The following is a 14,675-nucleotide window of genomic DNA, read 5'->3' on the forward strand; positions in this document are numbered from 1 at the left end:
TTAAATCAACCCAGGGGATGCAGAGCAGCTCCCAAGGGAAGGCAGCTCCTTGCTGCTTCCCTCCTGCCTGCCCCTGGCTTGGGGCTGCCTCATCCATCTCTAATCCGCATATTCCTGTTTCCCACTGCAGGGACAACAGCAAGCACCGCCCGATAAAAGGGACAGGAAGAACTCAAGAACGAGCTTGTAAACACCATTTGTTATTTTAAGGACAATCTTGCCTCCTCCCCAGGCAGGGAGAAGCCCTGACAGAGGTGGGACCTCGCTGTGCCAGGGAATCTGCTTGGGCAGGAATTCCAGGGACTCTGTAAGGCAGAGAGGGAAGGGGGGAATTTAGGAGACAACCAGAAGGGAACAGCACATCAGTGAGTCAATCCCAGTTGTTTATCACTTGTAGAAAAGAAATTCTGGGTCCTGTTGCAGCAGTGGCTCTCAGAAATAACCCCAGCAGAGCTCTGGGGCTGCCCATGGGTTAAAGAACAACCCATTCCTGCCATTTCACACCAAGCACAGGAGGCATCAGCAGGACAAAAATTCCCCCGGGAGCAATGAACTCCCTCCAGCAGCCCCTCACCAAGGTCAGAGTGAGGATTGCAACACAAAGCAGGTATCTGGGGGTTTGTTCCCCCCATCTGTGATTATTAATCCCAGGAACTGGGGCTAATGATCCTCCAAACTCAGCATCTCCCATACACCGAGATCTACCTGTGCCTGAGCTCTGTTCAGGACACCCAGCTTTGCAACATTCCCACAGGATTCCTGTCAAAAGGAAAGTCCTTCTCAGCTCCTTGGGATAGAGTGACATCTTGTGGTTTCTTCTTTTGTCCACCACTGACAAATAAAAATTAGCCAAAAGAGCCTCGAGTAAGTTTGGGTTTGTCTCTGGTGCAACACCAAGATCCCATTTCTCTGAGGAACCTCATGTCCTTGATTCCCACGCTGATACAAAAGTTCACTCTGCCACTTGCGGAAGGAGAATGAAAATTTGTGCTTGGAACAGCAACAAACCCATTCTAATTCACAAAATTTGGAAAATTTTGGTTGAGTACAGACCCTACAAAACCCCTCAGGTGCTTGAGGTCACGCACAAGTGGGATCCTAGCAGCCAAACAAATCCATTTTGAGTTGTAGCACCTCTGCTGAAGGGATTCTTGGGGAAAACCTTTCCAAGGGCAGCTCTGGAAATCATTCCCACCTGTGCAGGGAAGAGAGGAGGATCCCATCAGGAAACTCAACTGCAGCTGCACCCACAGGAGCTGAGCACTGTCACACGTGGGTCACGTCACCAGCACCATTCCAGAAGTGTCACTGGTTTGTTTTCTGATAGAGCCTCCAACACAAAACAGTTTTCAATTGAAGGCTCCACACCTAAACTCACAGATGAGCTACAACTGACAAATTGCCCCTGCCAAAACCAAAAAAAAAGCTAAAAAAAGACAAAATGATTTTGCTAGTTTTGTAGTGAAAAAGCAGTGGTATCTTTGAAAGGAACATTATACAAAATCTGGAGTAAAAACCATCATGGAACAGCATCCATGTACCTATGAACTGTCAACAATACTTATAATCTTATCAAAACTATGGAAATAAATCAATTCATGTTGTTGCAAACCAGGTAATTCTCAATTTTCAAGACACAGAAAAATGTTATTTTGCATCTGTAAGGCCTGGGAGAGCAGCAGGAGAAATCACAAGTGTTGGCATTTCTGTTCCTGCTGGTTCTCCTGTGTCCTCACTCAGGCAATCCTGGGAATTTGATTTGGAATTTGTGATTCTGCATAATTCCATTGTAGTTTTGCTCAATCCAGCTGCAGGGGCACTCAGTGCATTTGCCTGGTATCCTCTATAAACCCTTCTGCCTGGCAGCTGTCCTTCCAAATCAAAGCTTTAGCTCCAATCTGTTTTCAGCCCTTCCCTTAGTAAGGAATATATATGTTGCAAGGGACTGATAGAGAGAAAAGGCAAAATTGGTCAGGAAGAACTTTTGATGGACTGAAAAGAAACACAACTGAAGGTTTCTCATGTCTTTCTCAGTCAGTGTGAACACCACAAAAATAGCCTGAAAAAAAAAAAAGGTTAAAAAAATGTTCAAAAGCTTAAAAAACAGGTTCCCCTAAGATAACCCACAGGAGATCCTCAGCATATGGTGACTTTTACAGACATGAGGGGATGTCCACAGAGTTATTTAAATGTGAAGAACCAGCCTTGTGTAACCCACACCAAAGCTCATTTTACCTGCAGTGAGGCAGATTTTGGTAAAATTAGCCCCTGTTCCTTCTGAGCAGCACTCCCCTTTCCCTCCCCAGCATAACACTTTTAGCTACACACAGCTAAAATTACCATTTCCATCCACATTTGAATACAAAAGCTGCCTCACCAAGTCCAGACTATAATACAGCAAGGTAATAAGCACCAGCTACACACACAGAACCCCATTTGTGAAACAATTCAAGGGGCAGGGCTGGAAATGGGTCCAAAAGCCCTTTTTTCCAAGGGAGCATTCCCAGCCTGCACAGAGAACACCCCTCACGTCCTGCTCTGACCTGCACCAGCAGCAGAAAGAGTGAACAATGTGTCAGATTTTGGAAGTTCTCCTTGCATGAATAACTTTGGGAGCAGTATCTCTGCTGTTCTGAGTGCCAGGGAAGCCTACAACTGCACTTCAGCCAAAATGCATTTGCTCCCATAGAATTCCAAAGAGAAAACTCCTATTGACTGAGAAAAACCCATTTATTATCCAAAGGTTTGTATTTATCATCTGTTTCAAAGGAGCTCCTCCCTCCTTTTCTCCAGTTCTCTCTCACCTTTTTAATAACCTCTGTCCTTTTTGTATTTTGCACAATGAGGAAATAATTGTACGTCTCTCTGCCGACAGTGGGTACTGCTCCTCCTCTTCCAAATGGAAACAGCAACTAATTCCCCTGCTAATATTTCCTTGTGCTAGGTGTCATTCTCCTTCCTGCCAGTCTGTTCTCAAGGAAAAGTAAGGAAATGAAAAGGAGGATGTTGTTCCTTTAGATATTTATTTACGAACTGAACATTTTTAGACACTTAAAATTAAGTCGGAGTGGGTTTGTTTTTTTTTTTTTTTTTGGTTTTTCTTGAGAAAGAACATTCTAGAGTCCTGAAATGAGATATTGAAGAGTAGAACTGCTGTGGGGGAGAAAAAATATGTCCACACCAATGGCATTACCAGTGAACTCCTTTACTTCAGTCACACACAGAGCTTTCTACACTGACAGGTCTCGGGGATTCATGCGATCGGGTTTTATTGGCATCATTTTATTCACCAACACTCAGGGGGGCAGTGGCAGTCACATGCAGGAGCATCCAAAAAGCAGCACTTGAGAATCACGTGGGACAGGTCACACAAAGTCTACCACAGGCAAGAATCAAATCCACTGGGCTCAGTGAGTTCCACTTTCTGCGCTGAGCAGCGCATCACAGGCTGTGATGTTGCTGCTCTGCCAGGGACAGGAGGAGGTCACAGTGTCCACATGTGCTTCTTCAGCTCTAGCAATGCCCACCAAGCTCTGCCATTTGCATTATTCAGAGCTGCACACATTCTGCTCCTGGCTCATTGATCAAGTCAGTCTTTGGACTGTAAAAAAATTACAAATAATGGATTTGCAGTTTTCTGCTTTACAACTCACTAGAACAAGAAACAACTGTTGACATGTACACAACTTTATTTTAAGGACACAGCAATCACAATGACAGGAACAGAACCATTGCTTTAATACTGTAAGCTTTCCTCTGGGAACTGACTTGCACACAGTGAGATCCAAAAGCGTTTTGAAACAGTGTCTTGGGGGAAAACACAGCAAACCTTAAATATATTAACTTCAAACTTTATGTGCTTATCTCCTCTTGGTAGCTGGTGGCAGTTAAAGCTTTTCAAAGTCGTGGCCGCTGGAATTCATTGCCTCGGGGTGCATCACCCTTCCCATGAATAGCACGGTACCTGTGGAGAAAGTGGGAAAGGAGGGAGGGAGGGAAACGTGTCAGAAACAGGAGGAGCTGAGGATTTAAGGTGATGAATACCTTAAATCATGAACAATAACAATCTGTGTGATTGTTACAGGAACAAACGTCTCAGAACCTGGTACAGGAAGGGCAACCAACAGGATTTTTTCAAAACGTTTCCAGCCTCAGATTTCTGGATTAGTAACAAGCTTTGAGGCTTTAGCTACAGTTGTTGGCAGCTCCTCTTTCTACATGCAACAAAGGTTCTGCAATTTTAAGAACTGTCCCAAAGTGACCAAGTTCCACTCTGTCCTGATTTGAACTTTGCTTTTTGGGGAGATTTTTGGATGTTGAGTAGCAATAAAGACTAGATACCCTTCTCCAGATATATTTTCTGCCTAATGTGTAATAATATTTAATTTTATTATGGTTAAAAAAACCCTAAGAGTTGGTATCCTGCCTTGTTGGGAATGAAGTTTGTGGGAATGAAGTTCCACAAAGCAGATCCATAAAAACCCTGTGGGTGCACAGCAATGTTTTATCACCCAGTCACATCCACATCATTACAGCAAATTACAAATACCAGACTCAGGAATTACTTAATCCTTGCCCCTTTTGCTGGTGAGTGCTGCTCTCATCCCTCACCTGCCACAGAGCACTTGGAGAGCACAACAGAATTATTCCCAGCTGTAATGTGCCTCCATTATGCAAATCATTTGGTACTGGGAGCATATTTCACTGGGCTGACTGCAGCCAAGCTCCCAGGGAGTGCAAGGATTATGGATACTCAGGGCAGTAACACTCTGTTCTCACAACAGAAATGGTGAATTTTTCTTTTCTGGGAGTGTTTTTCAGGGTTATGTCAGATGTTGGTGTTTTATCTGGAGAAAGATTCGAGGCCATGGAAAAGGTGAGTCTTTCAATACTGGGTATTTTAGAACAAACTAAGGAAATGCATAATACAGGCCCAGTCCATTGGTTCAAAACATGCAATTTTCCTTTGACTGCTTGAGGATGTGCTGTGAAAAACTCAGAGAAGTCTGCAATATTCTCACCTGTTCTTCTATTTCTGACCAAAAAGAAGAAGGGATGGTCCACTATGACCTGGGGGTAGAGCACTGCCATTCTGCTGATGGCAATCATTCCTAGAGGAAACAGAACACAGGCACCCTGTCAAACAGCTCTGCCCCTTCTGCTGCTCCTCACCTCTGTGCAGCCCCTGAGGTCCCACCCTCAGCACCAGAAACAGCAGGAAAACATTCACTGAAAAGGAAAGAGACCTGCAGAGTAATTGCCTATTCTGGCTTTAAGAATGATTAACAATGCAGAGTGCTGCAATTTCCCAGGCTGAGGGAGCAGCATATAAATTTTAAGATGCAGAACCTCCAGAGGAGTTGTGAGTGCTGCTCACTCACAGAGGGAGGTGCACTGCATTAACCAGCTCTGCTGCCCTGTTTTACACAGTGGAGAGGCAAAGGGAACCCTTGATAACCAGGGAATATGCAAAATTAAATGGGCTGATCCTGCAGCTTTTGGCTTATGTTTTTAAATATTGCAGAGCTGAAGGTAAAATTAACTGTGAATCAGGCAGAATTTGGCCCTTTGTTATTTTTATTTGGAGGTGCATGGATTTCTCCAGGATGTTATTACTAATTCCTAGTGTTTCATTTACTTCTAAATTTTTACTCCACTGTTCATAAAGACTGGAGCACGGCCACAGAGAGAGTTGGGCACAATTCAACCCAGACCTGGCCAGCAATTCTTCCTTTCCTCAAAGGCTGGCAAAGGAGAGGCAATTATAAATCACCCAATGATACACATGGGCAACGAATGTAACTTATTTTCAAGTGACAATCTGTAAAGCAAGCAGTGCCCAGCATTGACAGGGGACAGCTCTGGTTGTGCATTCAGCACTTCCCATCTTGTTTTTCTGGACATGAGCTTATTAAAATGCAGCTGCCACAACCCCCCTCATCTCCTTCTAACTCTCCTGGATCAAATGCCTCTGACCATCTCAATTAGCAGGTGAAAAATGATGAATACTCAACTTCCATGAAGGAAACATAAATTGCAGTCTGTACTCTCCTGACAATCAGAAAATAGAGAAGAGATTTTTCACAGGATGCTCAAAACTCTTGGTACAACATATTACAGAAATGCCAACACTTCTGGTTTGCAGAATTCTCTTCTGCAAACAGCACATTTGCTATGCTGTGTCTCCATGCTGCTATGTAGCTTTTCTGCCTGTACAGCAAATCAGTTGTAAAAAATTAATTAGCACAGAATACCCAGACATTTGATTTAATTCTGCTTTTCAGTCAGGTACCTGAGGCAGCAGCAGCTTCTGATCCTTCCTCATTAACTTCTAGAAATGCCTTGTGAAGTGCCTTTGCAAGGTAAAGTTCCTTGTTATCTGCAGAGGAAAGGGGAACATGTTTCAAGGGGCTCAACAATAAGATTGAAGCATTTAAAGAACCCACCCCAAACACTGCCAAAACCCCAACACCATTATCCACCTTCTACAGCAGGCAGGGAAGCAGAAGAACTTTCTTGCATTAAACACCTTCTGCCAATGCCTTTTAACAGCACCATTTACCTCACTCAGATCTGTAGTGCTCTCCTACACCATGGATATTAAAATAGCTCAGGACTGCCCAGCATAGTACATAGAGAGAGGGTAAAACCAGCCCTTGGACACAAGATTTTAAACACAATTAGTGGGGAAAAAAAAGATTATGACATTATAGGCATAAAAAAATAATTTCTGCACTAGGTACAACACAGGCTTCCTCCAGGAAAATGAGGTCTTTTCTTTTTTCTATTATATTTACAAGAAGCTGAATAGAAATATTTACTGCAAGAACCACCACAGAGCTAGTTTTCTTCAATCTTGTTTCTGTTCCATCCTTCTCTGTCAGTATTTTAATTTCAGTCCCAGCCTGCTGCTGCTGAATGTCTCACAGGTTTTTGTGGGATGCTGAAGGATCAGCTCTATTGGAATACTCAGCAGCTGTAATGCCAAAGCAAGCCAAAGGCAGGAGGAGCAGCAGCTGGAAAAGTCTTTCCCCAGCAGAGCTCATTTGCTGCTCTGTGCACTCAGCACTGAATTAAAGCTCCCAGTTCAGTGGCTGCACTTCAATCACACCAACAAAAGCCTCACATCATCCCCTCAGGGACTGTGTGCAGTAAAACACAGACCAGGCTGCTAAAACTGAGACCAGGTCTAGACTTCAGTCCCAAGGCTTCAGCAAGGCTGCCCTGAGAGCTGGGATTGAGTTTCCACCCTGTTCCTTTAAAACACAGCACATGCAGCACCCACTTGTCTTTAACATTAAGCAAAAATCTTAAATCCAAACACATTTTTATGTTCAATAAAACATAATAAGTGAGGGAACACCCATTAGCCTAATCATGTATTTTAATCACTTCTTTATTACTGCAGCACTGAAGCCTGATCTGTGCCCTGTAACACTCACAGAAATATTCCACATTTTTCCTCCCAGTGCTTTATTTTGCATAGTTTGGTGGTGCTGATGGAACTCCAAGGTGTATTCCTGATGAGAAATAGCACCTCAGAAGATTGGTCTCCACCTGGTGGGCTCAGAGCCCCTAATTCTGAGAGCACAAACATTGCTACCATTTGCCATCAGGTATAAAAGGTTGCTACTTGTGAGAGCTCACAGGATCTGAGTATTAAAACCAACGTTTTAGGTTGACAGGAACACAAAAAGTGCCACTGCAGATGAGACCAGTACACCCAGTACAATTCCAGCTATGGAATTGCTGCTTCCCAAGAAGGTACAAAAAGCCCTGTGAATGGAAACTGCAGCACACTTATAAAATATCCTCTCAGCAGCATGTGCCTTGTACCCTAACCCAAGTTTCTATCCACAGAGTGCCTTTATTCAGTGCACTATAGAGAGTTCTGATTGCTCTGGAGCAATTTCATTTTTTTCAGCCCTGCCAATCTCAAGGAACACCCAGCAAAGATCCCTGTGGTTAAGTTTTCCATGAGAGAAACACTTTCTATTTGTTTTCCATTTGTTGCCTTTCACTTCATTGGTTATCTTTGTCCTTGGATGATGAAAAGAGCAATTCCACATCCCAAATTACCTTCTCTAGATTCTTCTCTTTATATTGCTCCTATCACATCCTTCTCATTCATCTCTCCCTGCAGTGAATGAATCTATTTTCCTGTGAAAGCATAATGTTGTCCCTGAGAGTTCAGGCAGCCTTTCCTTTGCTGCAGGTTGGGACTGTCCCATCCCTGGCTGCAATGCTCCATCTCCTCAGGATTATCCACATTCCCTTATGGCTTTCACAGGGAACAAGGTGGGGCTGCAATGAGCATCTCTCCCATCACTTCGTTTCTCTCCAGGAGCTTCTCTTCATGTGGATTTCCATATAAGCAAATGTGGATTTCCTGACTTGGTTGTGAACACCTCAGGGAAGTCCCCTGTGGATTTGGTGGCAAAGTTTCAGCTTTGTGCAGGGATGCTGACCCCTGGGGAGTGGGAGGGAGCTGGAGCTGCCCCCTAATGAGCACGACTCTGCTGGCACCACACTTCATTTGTCACTATCTCCATATGGCTGCAGCCTCCCACTCAGCTGCCAACTGGCTGCTCTGCAAATCTCATTTTTAAAAAAATACCGCGTGGGTTTTATTGGCTCTTCTTGCTTAGGCTGCCCCAGAAAAATTATATGGATGTCAGTCAAGACTTCCAAGAGTTATTTACTGGGCTGATGCTCTTCTAACTACTTCTTATTGTGAAGGAAGTCACTGAGATCCCTTCATTGCTCACCCAGGTCACCTTGCATTAAAAGCAGCTGCTTTTAAGGCTCTATAAAACAGCCAGAAATATTATAACCATTTGAAGGAGAAGGGGAGTTTTAGCACTGAAATTAGTTCAGTGCTAAGTCTTCAGTGGTGTTAAAACACTCAAGCAGCAAATTTATGTGATGGGATAAAGTCACAATGGCAACATCTCAAACAGCAGAGGTTGTTTCAAGATTATTTTGGACACCTGATGGAATCAGATGCAAGTAAATACTGTCAAAGTCTTTGCTGAAAGTGAGAGTCAGACTAGAGGAGAGCTGACAGCCCGACAGGAATGTCCTCCTACTCACCTGTGGCAATTGTCAAAGAACCTGATTCCTGCCAGGGAGTAACATAAGTGCACCTCATTAACACTTTCCCTTTGGCTGCTCAGAGCCCAGACATTCCAGAGGGCAGAGCTGGTCCTTCTGGGTCCATTTTGCAGATTGAAGGGGAAACAGCAAACAAATTCTGAATATTGAAAAATAATCCTGCAGTGTGGTTTATATCCACTAAAGCCACAGAGAATTTTGCTGAGCTCACCAATCTGCCTGCAGCTGATGACAGGATTTGGGCTGCTGCTGAAATTGCAGGAGACTTTTCCTGGCAGCAATGCCAGAGCAACAGGACAGAGGAGGAGAGGATTTGTAAATGCAACCAAATTTCTCAAAAATCTCTTTAAATTCACTTTGATTTACATCTTCCTAAATTAAGTGTCCAGTTAAAGATTTGGTTGAAATATCTGCTTTTAAGACCTCATGAAGCGCCAGATTTTCCAGAGGGGTGACCCTGAGATGCACATAAACTTCCAACTTCCATTTCCTGATGTCCCATTCAGGTGTCTGTAAAAGTCAGCTTTAAACAATTTGTCTTCATGACTTATTTCCCCTTCCTCCATCCATATTTTAAATGATGAAAATTAGAAAGAGGGAAAGTATTCTGTATTTTAACTACTTAAAACTTCATTTAGACAGTATCAACTGTGGGGTTTTCATTAAGGACAACACTTCAAAACCTTTTTTTCATTCTTAATTTACAAATAACCTTTTCATGCCCAGGTAGAACAACCTATTTTCAGTGAAAAGCAGGAAAGCTACAGTAAAACTCATGGATTTTCTCTACACACTGCTCTCTACTTAAATAACAAGTAAATCTTTAAATGGCAGAGCAGTTAATTCAGCCAGGCAGAACATGGTGTTTATTTTGTACAGTACAATTGTCAGAAATAAAAAAAAAAAAACTTTAAATAAATCATTAGTCACATGGATTAAGACACAAGCATGTGGTTCTTTCTGCCAACCTCTTGGTAAGTAGACGTCCCTGATATATAAATGAATTTTACATGGAACTAAATAAAAGCCAGGTGCTGCCCTTGTGGTTCCCTGTGCATTTTCCATTCTCCTTGGAGCTTTTCCTCAAGTAAATAATTTCCTATAAATAGACCAGAATTTAAAGGGAAGCTAACTTTTCTTTGAGCTGGCAGAGAAAATGAAGGTGTTTTTCTTTAGAAAAATGCTATTTCTTTGAAAAATGGGTTTTTCATTTATTTCAACTCTTTTCATATTAGCTAAAGCCAGTTTTTCCTCAATTTCACTGGAAAAGTGAAGGTGGCAAACCAGTGGAATAAGCTACATGATAGACTATAAAGAATATTTCAAACTTAGAATGAAAGGCTGTGAACATCACAAACATTGCTCTGTGATGAGGGAGGAAGGTTTGCTTTATGAGCAGTGCTTGGACCAAGGCACACGGGAATGACTGTCCCAGGGTCAGACAGTGGGGAACAGGATTTCCCACCAGCCAAGGAGCTGCTGGAGGGCTGGGGAGTAACACATGGAGCTAAAAACCCCCAAAATCACACAGGTGCCACTTCAGTACAGAGCAGCTGGGGCTGCCCCTGGATCCCTGGCAGTGCCCAAGGCCAGGCTGGACAGGGCTTGGAGCAGCCTGGGATGGTGCAAGGTGTCCCTGCCATGGCAAGGGGTGGAATGGGATGTTCTTTAATGTCTCTTCCAACCCAAACCATGCTGTGACTCCATGAACAACTTTAGGAGGTATTAAAAGCATAAATATCTCACTTCCACATGGATTTTTGAAGGTATTGGATATTTCAACTTCTGTTGAATGCAGGTGGCATTTGTGACTAAATTGTTTTTATCTCCAAACTATTCCTTCCCGTGCTGCTTCCAGGTATCTGGGGTGTCACAGACATCTTTTCTGAAAACTTCTTTCCTTAGGATCTTTTCTCCTGAGAAGCTGAGAAGCTTCAGGAACAAAATGTAAGCAATGATTATCTGCTGCTGTGGAATGCAGCAGGTGCATCTGTGATTGGTCTCATGTGGTTGTTTCTAATTAATGGCCAATCACAGTCCGGCTGTCCAGACTGTCTCAGTCAGCCACAAGCCTTTGTTATCTTTCCTCTTCTACTCTTAGCCAGCCTTCTGATGAAATCCTTTCTTCTATTCTTTTAGTAGAGTTTTAATATAATATATATCATAAAATAATAAATCAAGCCTCCTGAAACATGGAGTCAGATCCTCGTCTGTTCCTTCATCCTGTGATCTCTCTGAACTGGGGGGTCCCAGGATGAGGGAAGAGACAAGGACAAATTAATTCCTCACACTGGGGAGAGGAATTAACGGTGCAACAGCTCAATGCTCCTCATGCAGGGAACAAAGAGCACTGGAGACACAGAGTGACCCCCCTGGGGTGTGAATCCCACCCAGGCACTGCAGCCACGCCCTGCTCCAATCTGCACCTGCCTCTCGCAGGGCACTGCACTTTGTCTCCATCTCTACTGAGAGCCACTTCTGAAACACTCAGAGTGAACTTTCCCAGGTGAAAAATGTATTCCCTCATCTACCTTGAGAGACAAGACAAGAAGTTCTTACCAGACATGGCAGTGAGGTCAGCACTGCTGCTGAACAGCTCTGTAATTCCCAGACCTCTCCAGACATCCTTCAGATCAATTTCCTGTTCTACTGTGAACCTGGAGAATGGAAGAGAACATTACAAAAAGCCAGATGTAAGCACTACTTACTGTTATTAGAAGATTAAATTTTCTAGGTGAAAACACCAAGATAAATAATGCAAAGTAGGAGATCTAGTGCTAGTGACACCTTCCAAAAATGCTTATAAACAAATGAGTTTACTCACAGCTGGATTTTTCCTAATACAGAAGCAATCAAAAATATGCTAATGGTATGTGCAGCCCCCTGCCCATAAAACTGCAGAGCAAAATTATGCAGCAACTAATGGAAATGCTTACTTTTTACACAAGAGGTTTCCTCTAAAACCTGAATTTAATTGTGCAGATACCAGAACAGAATATCAAATGAGGCAAAGGACAGCAGAACTTCCCAGAGAGCTGCTGGCAAAGGAGGAGTAAGAGACATACTCCATTTTCACTTTGATAATATAAAAAAGACCAGCTATGAATATGAATATGAAGCATTGCTGATTCAGCTTCTAATTAGTGTGGTGGCACAATTGTAATTGGGTTTTGATTGTGAGTAAAGAGCGGGGAAAACAAATAGCTGTTAGTGTAAATGCACAGAGAGTAACCTGGCAAAAGCCCTGCTCTAGGCTGGGTTAGTGTGCTGGAAGGACAAATTGACATCTGTCCTGAAGGCAACATTCTGGGCAAGCTGGGAGAGTGGAAAACAAGCAGAAGCTTGTTCCATTTACAAGCTGATTTTCAAACATTGTAAAAGCTACGCCTGGTGTCAGCAGAACAAAAAGAAACCTTTATGCGTGCCCAGGCTGAGACCGGACAGCTGGAGAAACACAGAAACATGGCAGAAAAATATTAGTAATGGCAGCCCCAAGCAGAAATACCAGCTGTGTACAGGCTGCCACAGGAGAGTGACTGTAATCCATGTGAGGGGTGAGCTCTGGGGGCTCTGCAGAGTGAGCAGTGAATTATTTGTGATTTACAATGGCTGGAGCTGTCCAACACTCAGCATGCTCTGTAGGAGGCTGCTCTGGTTTGTTCTGGTTCCTGCAGCCACTGAGTCAGCCCCAGCCACAGCTCGGTCCTTGGTGATGGGGCACACAAGTGCTAGAAAAAAATAAATGTGCTTCTGGGCAATCTCCTTCTTTGGGATTGAACTCCCCAGCTCCTGGGAGAACAACATGTTCTCTTCTAGTGAAAATCTGGCCCAGAGCTGTGGGCAGGGCACAGCTGATGGAGAGCTGAGATGTCCAACCTTGGCATGCACCAGCCTTGGCAGCTTGAAAAGGAATCATCTGGACATCAAACAGAACTGGATTAGAGTCAAGTGGATCTTCCTCACTTACACAAACCTGAAAAAAATCCAGTACATAATCTACTTTCATAATGAACTTAGAAATGCCACTAGAAGCCAAAAATCTGGGGTGGAATGGATATCATCCAGAATTATCATTATCCAAAGAATAATTTTAGGACTTAAAATAGGATCTGGAGATAGCTCAGCACTGATAAATCACTGGTGGCATCAGCAGTGTTCATGCACTCTGTCCAGACCAACTCCAGGGCATGCATGGAATAAAAACACAGGAACTGATTCTTGTGGTTTTACTGCCTTGAAAGTTCTCCAAAGAATCAGAAGAGACCAACAAAACCTCAAGTACTGAAGAAGCTTCTCATGGTGTTCTGGCAGATCCTGCATCAGTTACTGTGGTAACAACTCTACAAATTGCTCTTTCAATCCAATTTCCCAGACCTTTAGGCTCCAAAACTAAAACCACTTTTACTCTCACAACACGCTTGTAAAACATGTCCACAGCTACTTTAGAGACTTTGGTAAAAACCCTAAAAAAGCTGAATTGAGACTTGACTCCCAATGCTAGAGTTAGTACAGTGCAGTCCAGAGGTCCTGTCCGTGCACATTAAAGAATTCCACAGAAAATAAACTCAGAAATATTTCCTTCTATATTATATTTACATTGAAACGTTTTGAAAACCACTCCCAACTGCACCTCCTTTACAGAGAATGCAAATCAATGTTAAAATACATTTTATAAAAGTTTCAGAGCTGTTTCCCTTTGTGGTTTTTATTTCACCCCAATATTAAATGCATCAAGCTTTCAACATGATTTAGGCAGGAGCAGTGTCAAATTTGTAAAGAATATCAGGATAAGAAAGCAGCAAGTAAAGTCTGAATGGAAAGCAGACTTTGAAGTAAAAAATAAGAAAAATAACTGCAAAAAAAAAGCATCTTTTTCCAAGTGCAGAGAAACAGAGTAAGATAGAAATGGAAATCAGGTGGGTTTAAGTCTCTGGACCATTAGAGAGCAAACACCCATCTGCTCAGAGATGCAAGTGACCCAGAAAGCAGCTGTGGCACAGGATGCTCCTGCACACGGAGCCAGGCAGAGCCCTGGGAGAGAGAGGCTCAGGAAAAGATAAACCTGGAAAGGCTCACTGAGCATGGATGTGAGGAAAGGGAAAGCAAACAGATGGGCTGCAAAGGCAAGGAGTGCCTGGGGGAAGGACAGCACAGCCACTGGAGATGGAGGCTCCATCCCTGCCTGGAAGCTCAGGAAAGCAAATCCTGAGCAGCTGGATGAGTGAGGGGCTGCCCAGCATCTGCAGAGGTGAGTTCCTGCTTTTTGTGACCAACAAAACAAACCCATAATACAACATCAGCTGTGCAAATATCAAATGATCCCTTTATGAAAACAAACCTCATTAGTTCCCTTCTTAGAGTTTTGTCCTGTGGTAAAACCCCACTCCAAAGAGATCTCCCCTCTTTCCTCACATACTCTGAGAAGCAGGCAGAGTTACAGATCAATTATTAATGAGATTTCCAATATTTCAGCTGACATCAGGACCAGCCTTTTCTCAAAAGTAACAGGGCAGCTTCCACAGTCTGAAATTTCATTTCAGGCTCTGCAGCTGGACACAAAC

The 14,675-nt window shown here is 43.3% G+C and overlaps 1 protein-coding gene across 1 annotated transcript in view; it reads right to left on the bottom strand.

Annotated features, from left to right (window-relative positions):
* Positions 1-3,666: 3,666 nt before the first annotated feature.
* SERPINI1 (serpin family I member 1) overlaps positions 3,667-14,675 on the bottom strand; it is a 20,740-nt gene continuing 9,731 nt past the window's right edge. Inside the window, exons 5-8 of the mRNA XM_031055385.1 lie at positions 11,674-11,771; positions 6,293-6,379; positions 5,022-5,111; positions 3,667-3,964 (exon numbers count right to left, since the gene is read on the bottom strand). Of these exons, the coding sequence (XP_030911245.1) occupies positions 3,888-3,964; positions 5,022-5,111; positions 6,293-6,379; positions 11,674-11,771 (352 nt within the window). The 3' untranslated portion in view covers positions 3,667-3,887. The remainder of the gene's footprint in view (positions 3,965-5,021; positions 5,112-6,292; positions 6,380-11,673; positions 11,772-14,675) is intronic.

The sequence above is a fragment of the Geospiza fortis genome, unplaced genomic scaffold (genome assembly GCF_000277835.1).
Source record: "Geospiza fortis unplaced genomic scaffold, GeoFor_1.0 scaffold172, whole genome shotgun sequence".
Classification (NCBI taxonomy): Eukaryota; Metazoa; Chordata; class Aves; order Passeriformes; family Thraupidae; genus Geospiza; species Geospiza fortis.